The sequence below is a fragment of the Eucyclogobius newberryi genome, unplaced genomic scaffold, assembly GCF_026437365.1.
Source record: "Eucyclogobius newberryi isolate DKJ021-1_F unplaced genomic scaffold, fEucNew1.0.hap1 SCAF_21, whole genome shotgun sequence".
Lineage (NCBI taxonomy): Eukaryota > Metazoa > Chordata > Actinopteri > Gobiiformes > Gobiidae > Eucyclogobius > Eucyclogobius newberryi.
In genome coordinates, this window is record NW_027315846.1 from 28,923,174 (window position 1) to 28,943,477 (window position 20,304).

The 20,304-nt window shown below is 46.1% G+C and overlaps 1 protein-coding gene across 1 annotated transcript; it reads right to left on the minus strand.

The window, feature by feature from the left end:
* Positions 1–540: 540 nt before the first annotated feature.
* tmem30b (transmembrane protein 30B) lies at positions 541–19,742 on the minus strand. The gene is made up of 8 exons (XM_072457298.1): positions 19,724–19,742; positions 13,814–14,010; positions 12,428–12,538; positions 7,274–7,381; positions 4,509–4,599; positions 4,299–4,436; positions 2,133–2,339; positions 541–1,708 (listed from the first exon to the last, which is right to left on the minus strand). The coding sequence occupies exons 2-8, from the start codon at positions 14,003–14,005 to the stop codon at positions 1,530–1,532; spliced, it is 1,026 nt and encodes a 341-aa protein (XP_072313399.1). The 5' UTR covers positions 14,006–14,010; positions 19,724–19,742; the 3' UTR covers positions 541–1,529.
* Positions 19,743–20,304: the final 562 nt, after the last annotated feature.

Genomic DNA, 20,304 nt, shown 5'->3' on the forward strand with positions numbered 1-20,304 from the left:
TAGTACAAACACTGACATAGTAACAGGCTTCAGACTGCGGGACACAGGGACAGGTCTCACACCGTCAGTCAAATGTGCTGTGATTTATTCAAATGTTTGTGATTTTCTTTTTAGTGCTACTGGTGGTGGAGTCTGGCCGCTGTGCTCGGGCGGGGCTCGTGGGCGGGGCTCGTGTGCAGAGGCAGAACTGCACCTTCATCTTCTGCTGTCCTTGACTCATGAGCATTTTCTGGGGTGGCTCCCTCTGGTGGTGGCTCTTCTGCGTGGACAGTGGGACGTCCCACGTTGGTAGGCTTCCAAAACAACCCAGTGAAAAGTGGAATTGGCCGTTATCATTTCAAGAGGCAGATATATTGAATCAGGTTTAGTTTAGTTCACTTTCACAACAATCAACTGTTTTGGGTTTACATTTTTTATATATTTTTTCATAATTGAATACAGTGTCACCATTTTGACATGGTCCTGTGACCCCAGTTGACCTTTGCCCTAAGCATCCCACGCCACTAAAACAACATCTCTAGAAGAACAGTAAAGACAAACTTTCACACTCTTTTATTGAATAAATAGAGAATAAAATGACAATTGAAAATCCCTGAGCTAAACACATTTACAACATTTACACAGATGATAAAAGGTCATGGCTTTATCCTACGGCCCAAAGTCTGCCACTATGTGGCCCCTGAGAAAGACCCTATAATCACAGAGAAATGCATTAAATATCCAGCTGGACACAACACAAGCTTTCTCTGTGGATCAGACAAAATGGCTTAAAACCTAAAACATTTCAGTAACGATTACACAAAGTTAAAATGAATCACAGTGACATGTCGGGCCTTTTCTGAACCGTTTCAAAACATGTTCTTACTCCAGAAGATGACAAAGCCTAAAATAAGAAACATATGTAATCAATTAAGTCGATCTAAAACAGTCCAGAATATCTCAAATCATGATTTATGTTCTAAATTCAAGTCATCATTACTTTGATTACTTTGATGCAGCAAAAACCTCGATTTACTTTCCCAACATAATTTCCTTTCTTTTATATGAACATATACCTAAAAAACATAAACCGACAACTATATTAAAGATGATATTTAAAGGAGACATATTATAGTCTAAGTGCCTGGAAACAAACCACTTCCTGGTCATTTCGCCGTGATAAGCCCCGCCTCTTCATAACGGCGTTTAACCGCTGCAGATTGACATGTTGTACGTGACATTTTAGAACTCATTCATTTTCAAATAACGGCAGATAAATATAGGATGTGGGCGGGGCTAGGGGTTAAAAGGGGTAAAAGCCCATTAAAGTTGATTTTGTATAATATGTCTCTTTTAACGTTTGAATGTATTAAAATGGCCTCTTATGCGATGGCTTTAACCCAGGACAGTGTCTGTAACTAGTCATCCAACTAGTCCTCCAACTAGTCCCCTAACTAGTCCTCCAACTAGTCCTCCAACTAGTCCTCCAACTAGTCCTCCAACTAGTCCTCTAACTAGTCCTCTAACTAGTCCCCTAACTAGTCCTCTAACTAGTCCTCCTCTGGGAACTTGAACTTGGCGTAGACGATGAGCATGACCACGGACATGACGAGGCAGAGCGAGCCGATGACCAAATACGCAATGCCCAGAAACTCGTTCTTGCCGCCCATCCAGGAGACGTTACTGAAGACCACCTTCTTCCTCCCGTCAAACCTCACGACAGGGAAGTCTGGGGCGGGGTCAAGGGTCAAACATCTACTAAAGGCAAATCACCAGATAACCTCATAGAGCAGCACAAGAGGAATCTGATCAAACACACCCAGTGACACGAGTAAATGTACAACACTATATAATAACTCTTTTCATCTTTAACAGCTTTCATTTGTGTCTATAAATATATAGCGAAACAAAGTCACATGTAGTTTAACTATGAAGACGTCACGTGAACAATATTTGACTAGCTCATTTTCTTATACAGCAGAGAATTTGCCTGCTTCCTCCACAGACTGAGGTTATTCTGAGCCCTAAGCAGTGAAGAAGTCCCTCTCAGAACGACAGACTTCATCAGTAACAGAGCCCTAAGCACCCTGTGGTGTTGTACCTGAAGTACTGGAGGACTAGAGAGCCTCTCCATCATCATTCATAAAGGATACTGTAGATGATGTCCAGGGTGTAGTTCCCGGCGGGCAGCCCCTGGGCGTAGTCCCCCTCTGTGATGCGCCTGTACAGCTTCCTGAAGTTGGGCAGAGCCGCCCGTCTCATCCACACCAGAAAGTCCTGGTTGATGAAGCCGTTGTTGGCGGGGTCCGTGGGATCCAGCTCGTAGGCCGGCTTGGACCAGAACAAGGGCTTCACTGTACCTGCACAGAAACAGGACAGTAGCACTGGTCAGTCCATCACAATGACACTGAACCCCTTCAGTGTCATTGTGATGGGCGGAGCCTTTGTGATCAGATAAGATAAAATATTCCTTTATTGTCCACACATGGGGAAATTTCATTGTTGCAACGCAGGTAGATACAGAGGAAAAGAACAGATAACTCTTAATAGAAGAACAAAATATGTCTGTTTTACTCTAAGCATAAGTATTGTAGAAAAAAATCTGTTGTATCGTCTGGACTCTCATCCAAGAGTCAGTCTCAATCTGCGAGTCAAGTCTGGGAGCTCAGGCTTTACCTCCTCCTCGTGCCCACAGGGCAGCACCTCCTGATGGAACTACCCTCTTTGTTTACCATCAGCCCTGTAATGGGCCATCTACATCCCTCCTCACTGAGGACCTGATTAGCATCAGAATGCCCTGGGCGTCGACCGCTCCAGGGTTTCAAGACACCATTGTATACGACCGGTAGGTTAAATCTTAAACCTCCAGTTCTGTTTAAGGACGGATTCTCTTTTTTAAACAAAAATAGCCTCTTTAACTCTTTCAAACCATCTTTTCTCCTGCTTAGAATCTTCTCACGGTCTTTGATAGAGTGATTAGTGTCTTTAAGATGCACAGCGCTCTGTGGTCCTGAACTCCAGTGTCTTCTGTTACGTCTCACTATGTAACACTCTTTCCTTCTTGTCCTCTGGTGGGCAAAAGAGAGGAGGAAAAACTCTTCCGGAAGGTTCTCTCAGCCTGTGGATACTTTGGCTCTTAAAGTCAAGAGAACCAAAAAGCAGGAGCAAAGGAACGGAAGGGAAACAGAACAGAGAAGGAATGGTGTTTCTGTCCCTTATGTTTCAGGACTGAGACATAAGTCCTGAGACATAAGTCCTGAGACATAAGTCCTGAGACATAAGTCCTGAGACATAAGTCCTGAGACATAAGTCCTGAGACATAAGTGACAGACATAAGTCCTGTCTGACAAACTAACACTTCACAACATGAAGTCCCTGAAGTTATTTTAAACCAGGAAACACTTTAAGACAAAAACTGGTTCATCCTAAGGACAAGATGCAACACAAAAACAGAGCAATGTAGTTTATTCTGTCCAATGCAGTGAAGAAAAGTGTGAAGAGACTAAAACAGAGTCCACATGATACAAGTGATTTTCTACAATGGAACACTCCAGGACAAAGGAGGGACTTGACTGATCAGGAGTAAAGTCCTGGATGTGGTGGAATAATGAGCTGGAGTCTGGAGCGGTCCCACGTCCCAGAGGACGAGGAGACGTGCTCGTCTTTGTAAATGAAACAAACAGAAAGTCATTCCCATTCATAATGAAGCTTTAAAATGTAAAGTTATATCTGACTGTCCTGTTTGAGAGGATCTTGCTTTAATTTGCTTACACTGGACAAATAAGCAACAATGAGTTGAATCATCTGATCCTTGTTCCCACATTTATCATCATAATCAGAGCAGGACCACCACATGATCTACACTCTCCTCTCCCACTGTGAGGGTGGAATCATGTCTATTATTTATCATCATTATGATTATGACTCTTTTCTGCAGCACATGCTCTCTGCTCATGTCCTTTCTGTTTCTTTCAAATGATCTTTTTAAACATGGAGGTCAATTACACCCCAGGAGTAACACCAGGGTCACATGTTGGGGCCTGTGGCTCCGAGGTCTTGGACTGTGTTTAGCGTCATCGCTCTGGTTTTCATTTGGAAACGGACAAATCTAGACTTTGGACTAAATCCTTTCCTTTGACTTGAATGTGTGGTTTTCTGTGACTGTTCTGCTTGTGTTTCCATGTTTGTCATTAAGTCTCTTTTGTGTTCTTTAGAAATCAGAACGGGTTTATTGCCATTGTCAATGAACAAAATGTATGTTTCACAAACATAAGAACAACATAAAACCATGAATAAGTGAAAAGACGGTGCTGTCTCACCGTTGAAAGCGTTCTTGAGCGGCGTGACGGACGGGTTCCTGTACTTGATGTTGTAGTCGGTCCACCAGGAGATCCCTTTGCCGTCCAGAGGAACCTCCTTCTTCACCCCCTTCACCATCTGATAGAGCCTGAAGGTGTCTGAGGACAAAGCACACGTGTAAACACCAGCTACATCATGTGTATAATCCATACATCCTCACACGCTCTCACCATTGAACATGCTGTTGGCCAGAGAGCCACAGGGCACGATGGGCTTGTTGTTGGAGTCATATTGATACGGTTCACAGGAGGTATCTGGTTCCTGTTTCACACAAGAACAGTCCTGAACAAAGACCTCGTCAACAGTTTCATCATCATTTCAGTTCTATTTGGATTATCCTGTATCGTCCCCTACCCCCTATCCCCGCCCACATCCTGTACTTAACTGTGATGACTTGAAAATGAAGACTGAGTGACACATGTAGAGTTCTAAAATGTTCCGTAGACACTTCAAAAGTAAAAACATATAAATAACAATCTGTCACTGTGAAGAGGCGGGGCTTATCACTGTGAAGAGGCGGGGCTTATCACGGTGAAGAGGCGGGGCTTATCACGGTGAAGAGGCTGGGCTTATCACGGTGAAGAGGCGGGGCTTATCACGGTGAAGAGGCGGGGCTTATCACGGTGAAGAGGCGGGGCTTATCACGGTGAAGAGGCGGGGCTTATCACTGTGAAGAGGCGGGGCTTATCACGTGAAGAGGCGGGGCTTATCACGTGAAGAGGCGGGGCTTATCACTATCTTCTTCTTTGGTGTTTTATGACGGTTGGTATCCAAGTGTTACATTACCGCCACCTACTTTATTCTTTGGACTTTTTATCAATATTGTGGTTTTACAATGAATAAAATGTAAAATAATGTTCTGCTTATGTTATAGTTTCATACTAAGTGTCCATGATAATGACCTGGTCAAGTTACAGCTCAGATCTGTGGAAAAGCGACCCCAGTTTACCACAAGAACACATAGAAAACATGTTTTTCAAGGTATTTTTTGCCTGTCATTGAAAACAGCACAATCTACATCGAGCAGAGGTCAGAGGTCAGAGGTCACATTAGGTCCAATTTGAGAGAAGGTCAGTGGTACAATATAAACGTATTATTATTTCTCACAATAAACCATCTTTTTCCTCTTTGATCAGTTGATGTGGAGCATGAAGCGTCTGAGGAGCAGAATCACACTGTCCCCTGACCTTGTCCCCTGACCCTGTCCCCTGACCCTGTCCCCTGTCCCGTGACCCTGTCCCCTGACCCTGTCCCCTGACCCTGTCCTGCCCTCACTCCTCCAGAGCCTCGACCAGCATGTTCTGACCAGCACGTCCTGACCAGCATGTCCTGAAGAGCATGTCCTGAAGAGCATGTCCTGAAGAGCATGTCCTGAAGAGCATGACCAGCATGTCCTGAAGAGCATGACCAGCATGTCCTGAAGAGCATGTCCAGCATGTCCTGAAGAGCATGACCAGCATGTCCTGAAGAGCATGTCCAGCATGTCCTGAAGAGCATGTCCAGCATGTCCTGAAGAGCATGTCCAGCACGTCCTGAAGAACATGTCCAGCACGTCCTAAAGAGCATGTCCAGCACGTCCTGAAGAGCATGTCCAGCATGTCCTGAAGAGCATGACCAGCATGTCCTGAAGAGCATGTCCAGCATCGTGACCAGCATGTCCTGAAGAGCATGTCCAGCATCGTGTCCAGCATGTCCTGAAGAGCATGTCCAACATGTCCTGAAGAGCATGACCAGCATGTCCTGAAGAGCATGACCAGCATGTCCTGAAGAGCATGACCAGCATGTCCTGAAGAGCATGTCCAGCATGTCCTGAAGAGCATGACCAGCATGTCCTGAAGAGCATGTCCAGCATGTCCTGAAGAGCATGACCAGCATGTCCTGAAGAGCATGTCCAGCATGTCCTGAAGAGCATGTCCAGCATGTCCTGAAGAGCATGACCAGCATGTCCTGAAGAGCATGTCCAGCATGTCCAGCATGTCCTGAAGAGCATGACCAGCATGTCCTGACCAGCACGTCCTGACCAGCATGTCCTGAAGAGCATGTCCAGCATGTCCAACATGTCCTGAAGAGCATGACCAGCATGTCCTGACCAGCATGTCCTGAAGAGCATGTCCAGCATGTCCTGAAGAGCATGTCCAGCATGTCCTGAAGAGCATGACCAGCATGTCCTGAAGAGCATGTCCAGCACGTCCTGAAGAGCATGACCAGCATGTCCTGAAGAGCATGTCCAGCACGTCCTGAAGAGCATGACCAGCATGTCCTGAAGAGCATGTCCAGCATGTCCTGACCAGCACGTCCTGACCAGCATGTCCTGAAGAGCATGACCAGCATGTCCTGACCAGCATGTCCTGACCAGCATGTCCTGAAGAGCATGTCCAGCATGTCCTGAAGAGCATGTCCACCATGTCCTGAAGAGCATGTCCAGCATGTCCTGAAGAGCATGTCCAGCATGTCCTGAAGAACATGTCCAGCATGTCCTGAAGAGCATGTCCAGCATCGTGTCCAGCATGTCCTGAAGAGCATGTCCAGCATGTCCTGAAGAGCATGACCAGCATGTCCTGAAGAGCATGTCCAGCATGTCCTGAAGAACATGTCCAGCATGTCCTGAAGAGCATGTCCAGCATCGTGTCCAGCATGTCCTGAAGAGCATGTCCAGCATGTCCTGAAGAACATGTCCAGCATGTCCTGAAGAGCATGTCCAGCATCGTGTCCAGCATGTCCTGAAGAGCATGTCCAGCATGTCCTGAAGAACATGTCCAGCATGTCCTGAAGAGCATGTCCAGCATCGTGTCCAGCATGTCCTGAAGAGCATGTCCAGCATGTCCTGAAGAGCGTGGCGGTCTTGGACTAGTTTAGCAGGTCAGAAGTCAGTCTCCTCTCAAATATAACGCTTATAAAAAGTGTGTCATTCTTAAGACACTGAAAGGACAAAGACCTTGAAGTTGGTCATGTCTCCGGAGAGCTGAGCGCCGTCTTTGGACACGCCATAGCCCCTCTGGTTCTGGAAGAAGTTGGTCAAGCCGTAATAAAAGAAGACTGGGCCCTGTTGAGACAAAATGCAGTTAGTACAACACAACTATAATAATATAAGACCTGTCGCCATGACGACCACAGCCAGCGCTCAAAGAAGAAAAGCTGGAGGAATATTTTCTGTGGGTTAATATTTATTATGTGCACATTTTCTTATTATTTCCATGTAAAACAAGACGAGCTGAGCCTTAGCAAGTGAAAGAAGTAACTATGTCAAAGTGTAGATGCTAACTGCTTAGAAAAGGCTTGATAGATGCTAACTGCTTAGAAAAGGCTTGATAGATGCTAACTGCTTAGAAAAGGCTTCATAGATGTTAACTGCTTAGAAAAGGCTTCATAGATGCTAACTGCTTAGAAAAGGCTTTATAGATGCTAACTGCTTAGAAAAGGCTTCATAGATGCTAACTGCTTAGAAAAGGCTTTATAGATGCTAACTGCTAATAAAAGGCTTCATAGATGCTAACTGCTTAGAAAAGGCTTCATAGATGCTAACTGCTTAGAAAAGGCTTCATAGATGCTAACTGCTTAGAAAAGGCTTTATAGATGTTAACTGCTTAGAAAAGGCTTTATAGATGCTAACTGCTTAGAAAAGGCTTTATAGATGTTAACTGCTTAGAAAAGGCTTTATAGATGCTAACTGCTTAGAAAAGGCTTTATAGATGCTAACTGCTTAGAAATGGCTTTATAGATGCCAACTGCTTAGAAAAGGCTTTATAGATGCTAACTGCTTAGAAAAGGCTTTATAGATACTAACAGCTTAGAAAAGGCTTTATAGACGCTAACAGCTTAGAAAAGGCTTTATAGACGCTAACTGCTTAGAAAAGGCTTTATAGATGCTAACTGCTTAGAAAAGGCTTTATAGATGCTAACTGCTTAGAAAAGGCTTTATAGATGCTAACTGCTTAGAAAAGGCTTCATAGATGCTAACTGCTTAGAAAAGGCTTGATAGATGCTAACTGCTTAGAAAAGGCTTTATAGATGCTAACTGCTTAGAAAAGGCTTCATAGATGCTAACTGCTTAGAAAAGGCTTTATAGATGCTAACTGCTTAGAAAAGGCTTGATAGATGCTAACTGCTTAGAAAAGGCTTGATAGATGCTAACTGCTTAGAAAAGGCTTTATAGATGCTAACTGCTTAGAAAAGGCTTTATAGATGCTAACTGCTTAGAAAAGGCTTTATAGATGCTAACTGCTTAGAAAAGGCTTCATAGATGCTAACTGCTTAGAAAAGGCTTCATAGATGCTAACTGCTTAGAAAAGGCTTTATAGATGCTAACTGCTTAGAAAAGGCTTTATAGATTCTAACTGCTTAGAAAAGGGTCTATAGATGCTAACAGCTTAGAAAAGGCTTTATAGATGCTAACTGCTAAGAAAAGGCTTTATAGATGCTAACTGCTAAGAAAAGGCTTTATAGATGCTAACTGCTTAGAAAAGGCTTTATAGATGCTAACTGCTTAGAAAAGGCTTTATAGATGCTAACTGCTAAGAAAAGGCTTTATAGATGCTAACTGCTAAGAAAAGGCTTTAGAGATGCTAACTGCTTAGAAAAGGCTTTATAGATGCTAACTGCTTAGAAAAGGCTTTATAGATGCTAACTGCTTAGAAAAGGCTTTATAGATGCTAACTGCTTAGAAAAGGCTTTATAGATGCTAACTGCTTAGAAAAGGCTTCATAGATGCTAACTGCTTAGAAAAGGCTTTATAGATTCTAACTGCTTAGAAAAGGGTCTATAGATGCTAACAGCTTAGAAAAGGCTTTATAGATGCTAACTGCTAAGAAAAGGCTTTATAGATGCTAACTGCTAAGAAAAGGCTTTATAGATGCTAACTGCTTAGAAAAGGCTTTATAGATGCTAACTGCTAAGAAAAGGCTTTATAGATGCTAACTGCTAAGAAAAGGCTTTATAGGTTTATAGATGCTAACTGCTTAGAAAAGGCTTTATAGATGCTAACTGCTCAGAAAAGGCTTTATAGATGCTAACTGCTTAGAAAAGGCTTTATAGATGCTAACTGCTTAGAAAAGGCTTTATAGATGCTAACTGCTTAGAAAAGGGTTTAAAGATGCTAACTGCTCAGAAAAGGGTTTAAAGATGCTTACTGCTCAGAAAAGGCTTTATAGATGCTAACTGCTCAGAAAAGGCTTTATAGATGCTAACTGCTCAGAAAAGGCTTTGAAGATGCTAACTGCTCAGAAAAGGGTTTAAAGATGCTAACTGCTCAGAAAAGGCTTTATAGATGCTAACTGCTCAGAAAAGGCTTTATAGATGCTAACTGCTCAGAAAATGCTTTATAGATGCTAACTGCTCAGAAAATGCTTTAAAGATGCTAACTGCTCAGAAAAGGCTTTATAGATGCTAACTGCTCAGAAAAGGCTTTATAGATGCTAACTGCTCAGAAAATGCTTTATAGATGCTAACTGCTCAGAAAAGGCTTTATAGATGCTAACTGCTTAGAAAAGGCTTTATAGATGCTAACTGCTCAGAAAAGGGTTTAAAGATGCTAACTGCTCAGAAAAGGCTTTATAGATGCTAACTGCTTAGAAAAGGGTCTATAGATGCTAACAGCTTAGAAAAGGCTTTATAGATGCTAACTGCTAAGAAAAGGCTTTATAGATGCTAACTGCTAAGAAAAGGCTTTATAGATGCTAACTGCTTAGAAAAGGCTTTATAGATGCTAACTGCTAAGAAAAGGCTTTATAGATGCTAACTGCTAAGAAAAGGCTTTAGAGATGCTAACTGCTTAGAAAAGGCTTTATAGGTTTATAGATGCTAACTGCTTAGAAAAGGCTTTATAGATGCTAACTGCTCAGAAAAGGCTTTATAGATGCTAACTGCTTAGAAAAGGCTTTATAGATGCTAACTGCTTAGAAAAGGCTTTATAGATGCTAACTGCTTAGAAAAGGGTTTAAAGATGCTAACTGCTCAGAAAAGGCTTTATAGATGCTAACTGCTCAGAAAAGGCTTTATAGATGCTAACTGCTCAGAAAAGGGTTTGAAGATGCTAACTGCTCAGAAAAGGGTTTAAAGATGCTAACTGCTCAGAAAAGGCTTTATAGATGCTAACTGCTCAGAAAAGGCTTTATAGATGCTAACTGCTCAGAAAATGCTTTATAGATGCTAACTGCTCAGAAAAGGCTTTATAGATGCTAACTGCTCAGAAAAGGCTTTATAGATGCTAACTGCTCAGAAAAGGCTTTATAGATGCTAACTGCTAAGAAAAGGCTTTATAGATGCTAACTGCTAAGAAAAGGCTTTATAGATGCTAACTGCTTAGAAAAGGCTGTATAGTTGCTAACTGCTCAGAAAAGGGTTTAAAGATGCTAACTGCTCAGAAAAGGCTTTATAGATGCTAACTGCTTAGAAAAGGCTTTATAGATGTTAACTGCTTAGAAAAGGGTTTAAAGATGCTAACTGCTCAGAAAAGGCTTTATAGATGCTTACTGCTCAGAAAAGGCTTTATAGATGCTAACTGCTTAGAAAAGGCTTTATAGATGCTAACTGCTTAAAAAGGCTTTATAGATGCTAACTGCTTAGAAAATGCTTTATAGATGCTAACTGCTTAGAAAAGGCTTTATAGATGCTAACTGCTCAGAAAAGGCTTTATAGATGCTAACTGCTTAGAAAAGGCTTTATAGATGCTAACTGCTTAGAAAAGGCTCTATAGATGCTAACTGCTTAGAAAAGGCTTCATAGATGCTAACTGCTTAGAAAAGGCTTTATAGATGCTAACTGCTTAGAAAAGGCTCTATAGATGCTAACTGCTCAGAAAAGGCTCTATAGATGCTAACTGCTTAGAAAAGGCTCTATAGATGCTAACTGCTTAGAAAAGGCTTTATAGATGCTAACTGCTTAGAAAAGGCTTTATAGATGCTAACTGCTTAGAAAAGGCTTTATAGATGCTAACTGCTTAGAAAAGGCTCTATAGATGCTAACTGCTTAGAAAAGGCTCTATAGATGCTAACTGCTTAGAAAAGGCTTTATAGATGCTAACTGCTTAGAAAAGGCTTTATAGATGCTAACTGCTTAGAAAAGGCTTTATAGATGCTAACTGCTTAGAAAAGGCTCTATAGATGCTAACTGCTCAGAAAAGGCTTTATAGATGCTAACTGCTCAGAAAAGGCTTTATAGATGCTAACTGCTTAGAAAAGGCTCTATAGATGCTAACTGCTTAGAAAAGGCTTTATAGATGCTAACTGCTTAGAAAAGGCTCTACATTCTGCCTCTTTGGAGTGATTGTGTCAGCAGTAGTTTCATAATAATCATGGAGCAATAAAAAGGGGGAATGCAGCGTGACAGAACTGTGCAGGACTTTCCTCGTTGGTTAAACATTTGGATTGATGTGTGTTTGATCCTGTGACATTCAGACTCATAGATGCAGCAGTGCAGTTTGTCTCAAACCAGAAAACAGACTTCACATGTTCTGCTCTGTTGTGATCACATGACAGCCGCACACTAGAGGGAAAGATGTGATCAGGATTATTTCTCTGGTACTGGCATGAAGGACACGAGATCCAAGGCCTTTCCATGCTCTCATTCACACAGGAGCCTCTGCAGTGGGAGCTGGAGCTAAGGAGCTGCTCACGGTCACTGTGGCAACCATGATAATCATTCCCTGCTCCGCTCTGGCTGCTCTGATTGGCTGTTGAGGACATGAGGACAGCTGTGATGAAGCTCTACTGGGCCCACAAACCCTCGTTCCTCTTCCACATGTGCAGAGCAGTGTGTGCATGTGGACGTGAGCGTGCACCGTGTACACCAGCTTCACGCCACAATACACAGAATCCTCCTTTAACTGCATCAGATGTATTTCATATCATTTGGGCAGTAGAAGAAGCCTCATGGTTCACTACAATGTGAGAAACGAGGGCCCAGAGGCAAATATGGCTTCGATTAGAACAAATCCTCTGGAGTGTTGTAGGTTAGAAGCTCTTAGAGGCTCCAAGTGTTAAATAATCTTCTACGTGTGTAACTTGATCACTAAATACCAGACAGTGATATAATAGGACGGTACTTCTTGTACTATATACTATGTACTATATACATGTGTGAGACTCAAACCAACCTCAAAGAGCTTGTCCAGGTCAAAGTTCAGGGAGCACTTGCAGTTCTTTAGTTGGAGGGTGTTGGTGCAGGAGAAACAGGGCGAGGTCTGCTCCACCCCGGTGTAGTCCAGCTGACACAGAACAACACATTAAGTATTCAGAGTTCACACCTCACAGCCTCGTATCCTTTACAGCCTGACACTAGAGCACCTGTGCAGCTCCGGACAGGCGCTCAGTGCACAGCTCCCTGCTAAGTCACCACAGATGAACATTTGAGTCAGATGTACCTCCTGTGTGCCATTGTGACATCATCCCTTAAGGTCTGACTTGAAGTCCACATGAAGAGGCTGGAAATATTCAGAAATGTATCGATTCAAACTAAAATCTGCATGAGATACTAGTACTTTTTACTCTGAAAGTAACATTTTAAACATGTACTTCAAGGGACCATGGAAATGGGGCGGTGGGCGGAGTTACAGAGGGACCATGGAAACGGGGCGGTGGGCGGAGTTACAGAGGGACCATGGAAACGGGGCGGTGGGCGGAGTTACAGAGGGACCAGGGAAACGGGGCGGTGGGCGGAGTTACAGAGGGACCATGGAAACGGGGCGGTGGGCGGAGTTACAGAGGGACCATGGAAACGGGGCGGTGGGCGGAGTTACAGAGGGACCAGGGAAACGGGGCGGTGGGCGGAGTTACAGAGGGACCATGGAAACGGGGCGGTGGGCGGAGTTACAGAGGGACCATGGAAACGGGGCGGTGGGCGGAGTTACAGAGGGACCAGGGAAACGGGGCGGTGGGCGGAGTTACAGAGGGACCATGGAAACGGGGCGGTGGGCGGAGTTACAGAGGGACCATGGAAACGGGGCGGTGGGCGGAGTTACAGAGGGACCATGGAAACGGGGCGGTGGGCGGAGTTACAGAGGGACCAGGGAAACGGGGCGGTGGGCGGAGTTACAGAGGGACCATGGAAACGGGGCGGTGGGCGGAGTTACAGAGGGACCATGGAAACGGGGCGGCGGGCGGAGTTACAGAGGGACCATGGAAACGGGGCGGTGGGCGGAGTTACAGAGTAAAAAAGTATTTGTAAGTTAGAGTTAGAGTCTGGACGTAACATCGGATTTATAATTTATAGCTTATGTCGATTGAAGGACAAAACATGAAATATGAATTAAATCTGAGACACAAATATGAGACTAAATCAAACACATTTTTGCTTTTGTCACAGTGAGAAACAAAGAGACTTATGTTGATACAAATATGAGGAAGTGTCATATTGATAGTAGTAAACGTCAATGTAAGTGACTCAGTGTAAGTGCAGCGCCCTCCTCTGGTATTGGGGTAATACAACACGTTCTGCTCGGTGGTGGAGTGGACAGCACTTATGCCTGCCACATGTGACGTACCTCCATGACCTGGAGGCCCCTGGAGGTGACGAACAGAGCCACCCCGATGCCGATGAAGGCCAGGCCGATGAGCACGAAGAGCGGGATGACGATGCCCGCCGAGAGGATGGGCTGCCACGCCGGGAGCCTCTGCTGGGTGAAGGCCGTGTTGTCCGGGCGGTTCTCGGCCTCCGGCTTCTCCTTCTTCTGCATGGCTCCTGCTCGGAGGAGGCGCAGGGCAGTGGGACAGCTTTAGAGGGCCTATTCTCAGGGCCCCACAGATGTGTTTTAGAGAGGACATAATAATATGCTGTGTTTGCTCATCCTTCTTTTTCCCACAGTTGTGTTTGGATTATTCCTGCTTTCACCTACCCCCTATCCCCGCCCACATCCTGCACTTAACTGTGATTACTTGAGAAATGAGTGATGTGATGTACACATGACGGGGTCGACTACACATTTGACTAAGAATTGTGTCCCCTGTTTCTAAAGGGACTTCCTGGTTGGACATGAGCAGCAGAGGGACATTACCCCATTTAAAATGTGTTTATTGTGTGTTCTGTTTACATTGTGTCAGTTTAAATGTGGTTTTATCAAAATGACCATTTTATTTATCTTAATTGTATTTATCTTAATTGTATTTATCTTAATTGTATTTATCTTAGCAAGAGAAAGTCATTATCATCAAATGTATTGATTTTACATCTTAAGTCAGACTTTACACAGCTCCAAACCCTGTTCTAACATGTGTGTGTGTTTATGAGGAAATTTAATCAAACAAATCTCAAAAATAAGATCGGTGCAAGTCTTGTTACTATAGCAACAGCAGCGCTTGCACCCAAGTTTCTGGGCATGTGCCGTTTGAAAAAACGTGACAAATCAGGACAGAGGTATTTCCACAACTGTTACCTAGCAACCACACTGTAAACAAGGGACAAGATCCATATAAATGATTATAATTTGATGAATAATACAAAGGTGGTTGATGGTTGGGTCGTGTGGTCCGACAGAGGCAGGACCATGACACATCCATGTGGAGTTACACATGTGTTAGGAAGATCATAAACTATATTGATCTAACACTTGACCACATCTCAAATCTGTGAAAAAGAAATGTTGATCATGAGACGACCTTTGTTTAGAGTCTATGTTCTGATCAGCTCCTTCCATGTTGGAAGAACAGATTTTACCCAAGGCTTCTCCACCTCCTCCGTCAGACTCAAGCCTCTGTCATCTGCAGTAAAGCCTCGTACAAAGCGCTGCGGCCCAATCGCGCCCGACGCAGAATTTGAGCGCGTGTACATTAGAAGATAAACGCTCCGGACTCATGTCCGTAAAATACACTCAGCAGCAGACGTGCGGCCGAGTCGTCCTGCACATGCTCAGTGGAGTCGAGTCGTCCTGCACATGCTCAGTGGAGTCGAGTCGTCCTGCACATGCTCAGTGGAGTCGAGTCGTCCTGCACATGCTCAGTGGAGTCGAGTCGTCCTGCACATGCTCAGTGGAGTCGAGTCGTCCTGCACATGCTCAGTGGAGTCGAGTCGTCCTGCACATGCTCAGTGGAGTCGAGTCGTCCTGCACATGCTCAGTGGAGTCGAGTCGTCCTGCACATGCTCAGTGGAGGAGAGTCGTCCTGCACATGCTCAGTGGAGGAGAGTCGTCCTGCACATGCTCAGTGGAGTCGAGTCGTCCTGCACATGCTCAGTGGAGGAGAGTCGTCCTGCACATGCTCAGTGGAGGAGAGTCGTCCTGCACATGCTCAGTGGAGTCGAGTCGTCCTGCACATGCTCAGTGGAGTCGAGTCGTCCTGCACATGCTCAGTGGAGTCGAGTCGTCCTGCACATGCTCAGTGGAGTCGAGTCGTCCTGCACATGCTCAGTGGAGTCGAGTCGTCCTGCACATGCTCAGTGGAGTCGAGTCGTCCTGCACATGCTCAGTGGAGTCGAGTCGTCCTGCACATGCTCAGTGGAGTCGAGTCGTCCTGCACATGCTCAGTGGAGTCGAGTCGTCCTGCACATGCTCAGTGGAGGAGAGTCGTCCTGCACATGCTCAGTGGAGTCGAGTCGTCCTGCACATGCTCAGTGGAGGAGAGTCGTCCTGCACATGCTCAGTGGAGGAGAGTCGTCCTGCACATGCTCAGTGGAGTCGAGTCGTCCTGCACATGCTCAGTGGAGTCGTCCTGCACATGCTCAGTGGAGGAGAGTCGTCCTGCACGTGCTCAGTGGAGTCGAGTCGTCCTGCACATGCTCAGTGGAGGAGAGTCGTCCTGCACATGCTCAGTGGAGGAGAGTCGTCCTGCACATGCTCAGTGGAGTCGTCCTGCACATGCTCAGTGGAGGAGAGTCGTCCTGCACGTGCTCAGTGGAGTCGAGTCGTCCTGCACATGCTCAGTGGAGTCGAGTCGTCCTGCACATGCTCAGTGGAGTCGAGTCGTCCTGCACATGCTCAGTGGAGGAGAGTCGTCCTGCACATGCTCAGTGGAGTCGAGTCGTCCTGCACATGCTCAGTGGAGTCGAGTCGTCCTGCACATGCTCAGTGGAGTCGAGTCGTCCTGCACATGCTCAGTGGAGTCGAGTCGTCCTGCACATGCTCAGTGGAGTCGAGTCGTCCTGCACATGCTCAGTGGAGTCGAGTCGTCCTGCACATGCTCAGTGGAGTCGAGTCGTCCTGCACATGCTCAGTGGAGTCGAGTCGTCCTGCACATGCTCAGTGGAGTCGAGTCGTCCTGCACATGCTCAGTGGAGTCGAGTCGTCCTGCACATGCTCAGTGGAGTCGAGTCGTCCTGCACATGCTCAGTGGAGGAGAGTCGTCCTGCACATGCTCAGTGGAGGAGAGTCGTCCTGCACATGCTCAGTGGAGTCGAGTCGTCCTGCACATGCACAGTGGAGTCGAGTCGTCCTGCACATGCTCAGTGGAGTCGAGTCGTCCTGCACATGCTCAGTGGAGTCGAGTCGTCCTGCACATGCTCAGTGGAGGAGAGTCGTCCTGCACATGCTCAGTGGAGGAGAGTCGTCCTGCACATGCTCAGTGGAGGAGAGTCGTCCTGCACATGCTCAGTGGAGGAGAGTCGTCCTGCACATGCTCAGTGGAGTCGTCCTGCACATGCTCAGTGGAGGAGAGTCGTCCTGCACATGCTCAGTGGAGGAGAGTCGTCCTGCACATGCTCAGTGGAGTCGAGTCGTCCTGCACATGCTCAGTGGAGTCGAGTCGTCCTGCACATGCTCAGTGGAGTCGAGTCGTCCTGCACATGCTCAGTGGAGTCGAGTCGTCCTGCACATGCTCAGTGGAGTCGAGTCGTCCTGCACATGCTCAGTGGAGTCGAGTCGTCCTGCACATGCTCAGTGGAGGAGAGTCGTCCTGCACATGCTCAGTGGAGGAGAGTCGTCCTGCACATGCTCAGTGGAGTCGTCCTGCACATGCTCAGTGGAGGAGAGTCGTCCTGCACGTGCTCAGTGGAGTCGAGTCGTCCTGCACGTGCTCAGTGGAGTCGAGTCGTCCTGCACATGCTCAGTGGAGTCGAGTCGTCCTGCACATGCTCAGTGGAGTCGAGTCGTCCTGCACATGCTCAGTGGAGTCGAGTCGTCCTGCACATGCTCAGTGGAGTCGAGTCGTCCTGCACATGCTCAGTGGAGTCGAGTCGTCCTGCACATGCTCAGTGGAGTCGAGTCGTCCTGCACATGCTCAGTGGAGTCGAGTCGTCCTGCACATGCTCAGTGGAGTCGAGTCGTCCTGCACATGCTCAGTGGAGGAGAGTCGTCCTGCACATGCTCAGTGGAGGAGAGTCGTCCTGCACATGCTCAGTGGAGTCGAGTCGTCCTGCACATGCTCAGTGGAGTCGAGTCGTCCTGCACATGCTCAGTGGAGTCGAGTCGTCCTGCACATGCTCAGTGGAGTCGAGTCGTCCTGCACATGCTCAGTGGAGTCGAGTCGTCCTGCACATGCTCAGTGGAGGAGAGTCGTCCTGCACATGCTCAGTGGAGGAGAGTCGTCCTGCACATGCTCAGTGGAGTCGTCCTGCACATGCTCAGTGGAGTCGAGTCGTCCTGCACATGCTCAGTGGAGTCGAGTCGTCCTGCACATGCTCAGTGGAGGAGAGTCGTCCTGCACATGCTCAGTGGAGGAGAGTCGTCCTGCACATGCTCAGTGGAGTCGAGTCGTCCTGCACATGCTCAGTGGAGTCGAGTCGTCCTGCACATGCTCAGTGGAGTCGAATCGTCCTGCACATGCTCAGTGGAGTCGTCCTGCACATGCTCAGTGGAGTCGTCCTGCACATGCTCAGTGGAGTCGAGTCGTCCTGCACATGCTCAGTGGAGTCGAGTCGTCCTGCACGTGCTCAGTGGAGTCGAGTCGTCCTGCACGTGCTCAGTGGAGTCGAGTCGTCCTGCACGTGCTCAGTGGAGTCGTCCTGCACATGCTCAGTGGAGTCGTCCTGCACGTGCTCAGTGGAGTCGTCCTGCACATGCTCAGTGGAGTCGTCCTGCACATGCTCAGTGGAGGAGTTGTGCTGTGTTGCTTTTCTCGTGGTGTAAATGGAGTTTAATGTTGGATCATGGCTTTGGTTTATTAACTTTACAAAGTCCAAAAGTGGAGGTGATGGGCCCCGGGGCCCGTCTGGGACCTGCATATACTTCAGAGCTGAGCAGAGTTTAGTCAATATCATTATTTGCTCCAAGAGCTGCGTTTTAAGGATTTTTTTTTATCTTGTGGGTTTGTTTTGGGTCTTTTTCCGGGTCGTGCGTATCACGTCATCTCTGATTGGCTGCGGTGCATCTGCTGCAGCTGAACAAAGCTGAACATGTCGCGCCGGCTGCTTCAGGCGCCTCGTACACGCGCTCAAGTCAAATCAAATCAATTTATTTTTGTTCGGCCCAAAATTACAACAACAGTCGCCTCTGACGCCGAATCAACAATGTCTGTGGCGGCGATGGTCGAGAGCGTAAGAAAACGCACCAATTGCGCCGCAAAAACGAAGGAATCGTGCCGCGGGAAACGCACGACGTGCTCGACGCGCGTTTACATAGACTTTGAATGTAAACTGGACGCTTCGGGCGCCGCGGTGTGGAGGCCCCTTAAGACCTGCACAGGAACCTCCGGCACCACATTCCTCTCAGTATGAGACCATCGAGCTTCATATTCTGAGTCACACCAGCAACGCTCTGAGCGGAGCTGAAATAAAGGAGTTTTCAGACAAGGTAAAACCCGCCTCCTTTGTCTTTGATAATTGTATAAATACAGTATTTTCCCTTGTCATGTACATCTTGAGATTGCTTTATTTCCTCATGAAACAGTCGGTTGGGGATGGAAATCAGAAGAGTCTGGAACAGGTAGAGAAATCTGAGCAAAACATTCAATTTCATAGTTTGAATCCTTTGAATTAGACTTCGGCACTGGATCCTTTTTTTAATAGCCGTAAAAAAAGAGATTTATAAGTCTAAAAAATGTGGCAAAATGTTTCTCAAAAGATCTGATTTACTTAAATACTACAGACATAAAAAACACTGTTGTTGCATCTCATATGTAAACAAAATGACTCTTAAACCAGTTTAAACCAGTTTGTGTGCATTCTTTGTGATTTAAATGTCCCAAATATATGACATTTTGGCCACTTTTACACAAGAAAGGTCTCATCGTGTGAGTAAATGTAAATGTAAATGTGTCTTCCTATATTCACCCACAAACAACAATCTGAATCTGAAAATGTTCTGGTGACATCAGTCCGTCCAGAAATATAAAGTAACAATTCTATAGATTAAACTGAATCACGGTCAGACGACTTCCTAAACCATTAAGCCACCATCTACTTCCTGATGACAAATCTGCACTAAAACCAGATGCATTTGACACCTCACCACAGCCACAAACCTTCATTTCACTTTCACCCTCCACATGTAAGTGTGAAGCTCAGAGTATTGAGTGTAAAAGTTACTTACGAGCTGGAGAATGTCAGAGAAACAAAGCGTGAGCACTGAAACTGCCTGATGCCTCTTCACCCTCTTTACCTGTTTGTGCTCCACGCCCTGTGTTCTCCTGCAGCAGCGCGTGTCCTGCTCAACCGGTCATGCCCCGCCCCCTAAGGCACCCCGCACAGCCCCGCCCCCTCGCAGCCCCGCCCCCTCGCAGCCCCGCCCCCTCGCAGCCCCGCCCCCGCGCAGCCCCGCACAGCCCCGCCCCCCGTGTAACAAGTACAACTACAGCAGGTGGCGGTAATGTAACATGGAGATCAACCGCCAGAAAACACATGTGTCCATTGTCCATGAACAAAATTCACTGGCTAAGAACTTGCTTTGGCATGAACATGCAACAATGACCAATGATAACGGCAAATATGTATCAAATAAGGCATGCATTAGAAAAACAAATACAATGTACTAATAAGATAGAAATAGACTTAGTATGTAAGATAAGATAAGATAAGATAATCCTTTAATGTCCACACAAGGGGAAATTTCGTTGTTACAATGCAGTAGAACAGGAGGAAAGGACAGATTATAGGAAGTTTCAAAACACACTC